At 39.3% G+C, this 6813-nt stretch overlaps 1 protein-coding gene across 1 annotated transcript in view; it reads right to left on the bottom strand.

Moving 5' to 3' along the window:
• Window positions 1-4791, bottom strand: part of LIAS (lipoic acid synthetase) — a 9058-nt gene extending 4267 nt beyond the window's left edge. Inside the window, exons 1-7 of the mRNA XM_026847180.1 lie at window positions 4759-4791; window positions 4043-4215; window positions 3291-3384; window positions 2432-2512; window positions 2049-2205; window positions 1111-1168; window positions 1-89 (exon numbers count right to left, since the gene is read on the bottom strand). Of these exons, the coding sequence (XP_026702981.1) occupies window positions 1-89; window positions 1111-1168; window positions 2049-2205; window positions 2432-2512; window positions 3291-3384; window positions 4043-4215; window positions 4759-4776 (670 nt within the window). The 5' untranslated portion in view covers window positions 4777-4791. The remainder of the gene's footprint in view (window positions 90-1110; window positions 1169-2048; window positions 2206-2431; window positions 2513-3290; window positions 3385-4042; window positions 4216-4758) is intronic.
• Between the last annotated feature and the right edge of the window lie 2022 nt (window positions 4792-6813).

Below are 6813 nucleotides of genomic sequence, written 5' to 3'. Positions count from 1 at the left end.
CATCCAGTCCTGACAACGCTACTCTCTCCACAGCTTTAAGGTCCCCTCGAAAATCGGGAGTTAGGCATTCTACCAGGATTTTTGAATTCCTTAAAAGGAGAGGCAAAATGAACACATCTAGGGGATCTTGATAAAAAATATAGCAAAGAACCAAACATAACTAAATAAATGACGGTCTGATAACCAAAGCAAAGTTAATTTGGGATACAATTCTAAACCAACAGATTTCTGCAAATACTAGTACTACAATTCAAACATAACGTGTTTAGTTCCTGATCTTACTGATGTGAGCTGAAATAGAATGAAAGTGAAATAAATACAAAAGAAATTCCAACAGTCTTAATCACAATCACTGTTTGTATGTGATTTTTCATTTGTCTTTGTTGCAGGTTAACTTATCATGAGCTTAACATCATAGCTCCAAGATACAGGAGAGATACAATCCTGCCTACTGGGATAAGAAGCCTGCATTATTGCCCTGGGATCTAATCTTGGTGTCCAGGAGCCAGATTTCAGCTCAGAAAGGGAAACTGCAAAAAAAACTCCCAAGATAAAGACTTAAATGACATTATACAAATTAAATCTGCAGGTAGACACATACGCTACCTAATGGCATGCAGGGCACTGATGTAGAGTGAAGAAGGCACAGCTAGGGAAAGCCAGAAGGTACAATCACAGACAGAAACAGTCATTGTGGGAAAACACAAAGAAATCTGATCACTGCTGAAAGAGAAACCCAACTTCTTCTGTCATGTGGTGGCACTTATCTAAATCCAATGTGTTTAAGCCCCAAGCTTCAAGAATGAACGTACCTCAAAAGTATGTACTCATTTCCTGGTAGACCAGCTGCCTGTTCAAAGAAATAATCCTGTGCTTAGCTTTAAATAAGCCTGGGCTAAATTGGAAATGCATCCAGATTCAAAATACTTTGAGGCCATTATATGAGAAAGATGAAAAACAAGAAAAAAAAAAAGGAGGACACAGATAGGCTAAAGACAGACTTCTGTATCTATACAGCCCTTGGAATAATCCAGCTAAAAGTAGTTTTGACCTATATGCAGTACCACATTCTAAAGTTATAATAATAGTAGTAACACATCAACAATATACCTTTCTTTCAGATGCGAGACTGTCTTTGCAAAGTGTTCTGCTCCACCGTCAGGCATATCTAGAAGAATTTCAATTATTCAGTTGACCTTTCTGTTCAAGAAATGTATTTACTTATTAGCAAAGCTACAAAACCCCCACAGATTCAAATTTAAATGAAAAATAATACAGCAGTCAAACCCCAGTCTTACCTTACTGCTTATGCCAAAGGTTTACAACAGATATTCTACCAAGCCTTGTTCTGCACAAAGTCAAAACTGTGATTGCCTAGGGCAGGCTTCAAATGTTTACTCCGAATTTACCTGTCTCTAGGTTCACTGTCAGCCTGACCACAAAATGGCTTAACCTATTCATGTTTTTGGTCTGAGAAACAGTTATACAAAAACTGAAATATATATATATTGTTGGTCTTTTATTGTAAGCCACTTCAAAGCTACTGGACTTTCCACCATACTGAACAGTCTTTATGATGGTCTTCCCCACCTATGTGGTTTCAGCACAAAGGAGCTACTACAAACTTAGAAAAAGGCAACTTTCAGTTCTGTTACAATATATTCCAGGTTTAGTTTTTGGAAGGAAGTTCTGTAATGTAACGGTATTGTATATGAAGTTGGGGCAGGGGTGGGTTTTTTGCTAATTAGGTAATAGAACGTGCTGTGTATATATGCATTTTGCAAAAAAAAAAAAAAAAAGAGTTATAAAATATTTAGTATTGTAATATTCTTGATGTTTAATAACAGTGTAGCTTCTGTTATATTTTATGAGACAGAGAAATACTAAGAATATGTAGAAACTTTGAAAAGTTTCATCACTGTCAACTCTTTTAAAATAGCAATCCTCAACAGTTGTGCTGAGCGATAAATGTTTATCAAGGTCTGTGTTTACCCTATATAACCCATATGAGAGCTCAGACTGGAAGAGATAAGAGACAACATACTAACCGTCTCTGTCCACAGATGTCAATACAACATAATCCAAGCCCCACTCAGCTATAGCCTTTGCTGTGTTGTAAGGCTCCTTGGGATCCAGTGGAGGTGGATTTTTTGCTGTCTTTACTGAACAAAATCTGCAACCTCTAGTGCATGTGTCACCCATCAGCTGAAATAAGAAAGACATTCCTACCTTTACACTGTACACATCACTACTGCTCAGCTGAGACACAGCTGCGTAAGCTATATCAGATAAATCCCAATACTAAGTAAAAAAATTAGGACAGTGCTTTACTCTACATTTGTTGTAATAAACCCACTCCACTACAGTAGAGATGCAACAGTACAAACAGCTCTAACAATAACAGAATACTAAGAAATGGTTAATGGCTTACCATAATAGTAGCTGTAGCTGTAGCATATTCACCACCTCCCCAGCATTCTCCAATGTTGGGACAACGTGCTTCTTCACATACCTAAAGGTAAAAGACAGGAATGTACCTATTATTACTGTGATCTATTATTACTGAAAATTATTGTTATATTATTGATCAATTTCAATAGTCACCTACAAAAAAAATTCCTTCCCTGATAAATGAGGGGATTAACAGAGTTGCATATTATTCTCTAAGAAATCAGTAGAATAGATAGGAAGAAAAGAATTATTTCCTGACATCCATTATCACTCTTTTCCTCTACTTCACAACTCCAAAAACTCCTCAACCATGTAACTGCCTTATTAATTAGCATATATTGTCATTGACATTTTAGATTGAAAAACCGATAAAATGTTCACAAAGCCCGTGGTGCATCAAAGCATGATCTTACTCTGAAAAAAAAGGAAAAAAATCTCTCCATGCCTACTCACCACTTTTTAGCATCTGGAAGGTATATTTAATGAAACACATACATTTCTATAATTTCTTTTCATGCAAAACATGTGTGTAACTCTGAAATTGTGTGTGTTTCCATTAAAAGCAGTCACACATAGCATCTTCTGATCTGTTTGGAGATGCAAATAGTAAACCCTAGTATTTAAAATCACAGCAGGAAAACCATGAAATAATCCATTGGATTTGACTTCATTCTTTATGGGTAAAATTCACCGCTGGCAAAAAGATCAGCATTGGGCTTGGTTTCAGGGCTGAAGATCATTGAAGACATGATTTCTACCTGTCCTCCACAAAGACATAATTCTGTATCTGTAAAAAATGCTGTATTTCTACAGGAAAACCTGGTTGGTACTAGATTTACCGTATGAAGATTTAAACTTCTCAAGGTATTCTTTAGTTTATTGTAGTTCTTTCCCATGGGAATCTTTGTTTTCAGCCATGGAGGAAGTTGCAGCCTGAATAACACCAAGCAAACATAAATGTTAATAGATTATTTACATGGTAAGCTTCCATTAATTTCATAGATCCACTTCAATTTGTTACAGATCCCAACTAGGAAAGGTTCCTTGAAAACTGACGCAACTCAGCAACCAATATTCAAATCATTCATGGTCATAATGGACTTCTCTCTTCCATGTTTATCATCATCCCAACATGCAAGAGTAGGTGTTTTTTGTCATTAGAACTTTAAAAATGTTAACTGCACTGGTGGGATTTAATAATGTCACACTAGAGACTGCAACAATGGCAGTATACACTCCACAGCTATCGCCAAGCCTGATCTGGAAATATGGTGGGTTTAAGCATTTTTGATTTAGTCTCCCTTTTTTGTTTTACTCTATCAATAATATTTTTTCAACACCAAAGTAGGGTACACTCATCTACCAATGTAATTTACTACAGACTATGTCACAGGCAGTCAAGTGAGAAAATCCCACCACGTCTTCATGTTTTGTTATGCATTTGAAGTTAATAATATGTTCTTTCTTGGAAACTTATGAAATTTACAAACCAGTATGGAAATATTTAATAAATTATACACATTTTGTAGTTAGTATTAAACATACAAGATTGTGCGTGGAGGCAGCTACAGTTGTTTGAAAACACAAGTACCTTTCTCCTTTCTGACGCTTTAAATTGCCTTTATACTCTGCCCACGTGCTCTTGTCTGATAAATCTCCAGACACAAAGTCTTGTAAGGCTGGTCCATTTTGCAGAAACTCTTTTTTTTCCTCTGGCAAAGAACCTGCTGTTCTGTACTGGTTACACAGGTGGCTCCCAGACACCTAAAAGAAGTAACACTGTAATTTATTGAATTCTAAATGTGCTAGCATTATATACTAAATACCTGCTCGTCCTTTTGGTGGTTAAGGTTAAGGTACATTTTGCGTAAGCATTCTCCCAATTGCCTTTAAGTTAAACATATAATTATCTTTTTCATTTTACATCACACGAAAACAGACATAAAGCATGATTTCTTCTGAAATATCTTAATATCAAACTAAGTTACATAGGCTTTGGATGTAAGTTACATTGTACGGGTTAATTGGCGATGTCGGGGCTGAAACCCAAGCCGCTGAGGTGATGAACCGCAAGCTGCCAAGTGAGTAACTCACGGACGTTATGTCGATGCAGAAGCAGCACAAGCCGGGCTCTCAGAAGCAGAGTTTGAAGTGGGTGGGATCCGTGGGTCCCTTTGCTGAGAGTGAGTGAGCCAGCGTGCGTGTGTGTGTGCAGGGGCACGGCAGCTCCCCGCCTGCAGCACGTCCCAACCTCCCCGCGGCGGCGCTGGGACAGCCCTTCCCAGGGCTCTGCCCGCAGGGAACCACCGCTGTGAGGCCCCACATCCCAGCCGGGCGGCCCGCAGCCAGACACCAGCTCAGATATCGGCATCGTCTTCTGCCGCCACGACGTGCCCCCTCCCCTCACCGTGGCACCGTCCCGAGGTCTCCCTTCTGCCGGGCCGCAACGCCCAGCCCTGTCCGCTCGGCAGCCCGCCCTGCGGCCTGTGCCGGCCGGCCCCGCCCCGCCCCGCCCGCGCGGGTGTCTCTCTCTGAAGGGCGCCGGCTGCCCCTCCGCACAGGCCCTCTGCAAACCCCCTCGGCTCTTCACACCTGCCGCCGCGTCTACATACGGGTATTACTTACCTCTGTAATTCTGGCACCGTCTCCACGTTGTGGGCATACACATCCAGTCCTGACAACGCTACTCTCTCCACAGCTTTAAGGTCCCCTCGAAAATCGGGAGTTAGGCATTCTACCAGGATTTTTGAATTCCTTAAAAGGAGAGGCAAAATGAACACATCTAGGGGATCTTGATAAAAAATATAGCAAAGAACCAAACATAACTAAATAAATGACGGTCTGATAACCAAAGCAAAGTTAATTTGGGATACAATTCTAAACCAACAGATTTCTGCAAATACTAGTACTACAATTCAAACATAACGTGTTTAGTTCCTGATCTTACTGATGTGAGCTGAAATAGAATGAAAGTGAAATAAATACAAAAGAAATTCCAACAGTCTTAATCACAATCACTGTTTGTATGTGATTTTTCATTTGTCTTTGTTGCAGGTTAACTTATCATGAGCTTAACATCATAGCTCCAAGATACAGGAGAGATACAATCCTGCCTACTGGGATAAGAAGCCTGCATTATTGCCCTGGGATCTAATCTTGGTGTCCAGGAGCCAGATTTCAGCTCAGAAAGGGAAACTGCAAAAAAAACTCCCAAGATAAAGACTTAAATGACATTATACAAATTAAATCTGCAGGTAGACACATACGCTACCTAATGGCATGCAGGGCACTGATGTAGAGTGAAGAAGGCACAGCTAGGGAAAGCCAGAAGGTACAATCACAGACAGAAACAGTCATTGTGGGAAAACACAAAGAAATCTGATCACTGCTGAAAGAGAAACCCAACTTCTTCTGTCATGTGGTGGCACTTATCTAAATCCAATGTGTTTAAGCCCCAAGCTTCAAGAATGAACGTACCTCAAAAGTATGTACTCATTTCCTGGTAGACCAGCTGCCTGTTCAAAGAAATAATCCTGTGCTTAGCTTTAAATAAGCCTGGGCTAAATTGGAAATGCATCCAGATTCAAAATACTTTGAGGCCATTATATGAGAAAGATGAAAAACAAGAAAAAAAAAAAGGAGGACACAGATAGGCTAAAGACAGACTTCTGTATCTATACAGCCCTTGGAATAATCCAGCTAAAAGTAGTTTTGACCTATATGCAGTACCACATTCTAAAGTTATAATAATAGTAGTAACACATCAACAATATACCTTTCTTTCAGATGCGAGACTGTCTTTGCAAAGTGTTCTGCTCCACCGTCAGGCATATCTAGAAGAATTTCAATTATTCAGTTGACCTTTCTGTTCAAGAAATGTATTTACTTATTAGCAAAGCTACAAAACCCCCACAGATTCAAATTTAAATGAAAAATAATACAGCAGTCAAACCCCAGTCTTACCTTACTGCTTATGCCAAAGGTTTACAACAGATATTCTACCAAGCCTTGTTCTGCACAAAGTCAAAACTGTGATTGCCTAGGGCAGGCTTCAAATGTTTACTCCGAATTTACCTGTCTCTAGGTTCACTGTCAGCCTGACCACAAAATGGCTTAACCTATTCATGTTTTTGGTCTGAGAAACAGTTATACAAAAACTGAAATATATATATATTGTTGGTCTTTTATTGTAAGCCACTTCAAAGCTACTGGACTTTCCACCATACTGAACAGTCTTTATGATGGTCTTCCCCACCTATGTGGTTTCAGCACAAAGGAGCTACTACAAACTTAGAAAAAGGCAACTTTCAGTTCTGTTACAATATATTCCAGGTTTAGTTTTTGGAAGGAAGTTCTGTAATG

This window comes from Athene cunicularia, assembly GCF_003259725.1.
Source record: "Athene cunicularia isolate RWA chromosome 4 unlocalized genomic scaffold, athCun1 chr4_part1, whole genome shotgun sequence".
Classification (NCBI taxonomy): domain Eukaryota; kingdom Metazoa; phylum Chordata; class Aves; order Strigiformes; family Strigidae; genus Athene; species Athene cunicularia.
Note: the sequence above shows the minus strand (reverse complement) of the source record. Positions and strands in the feature narration are given on the sequence as shown.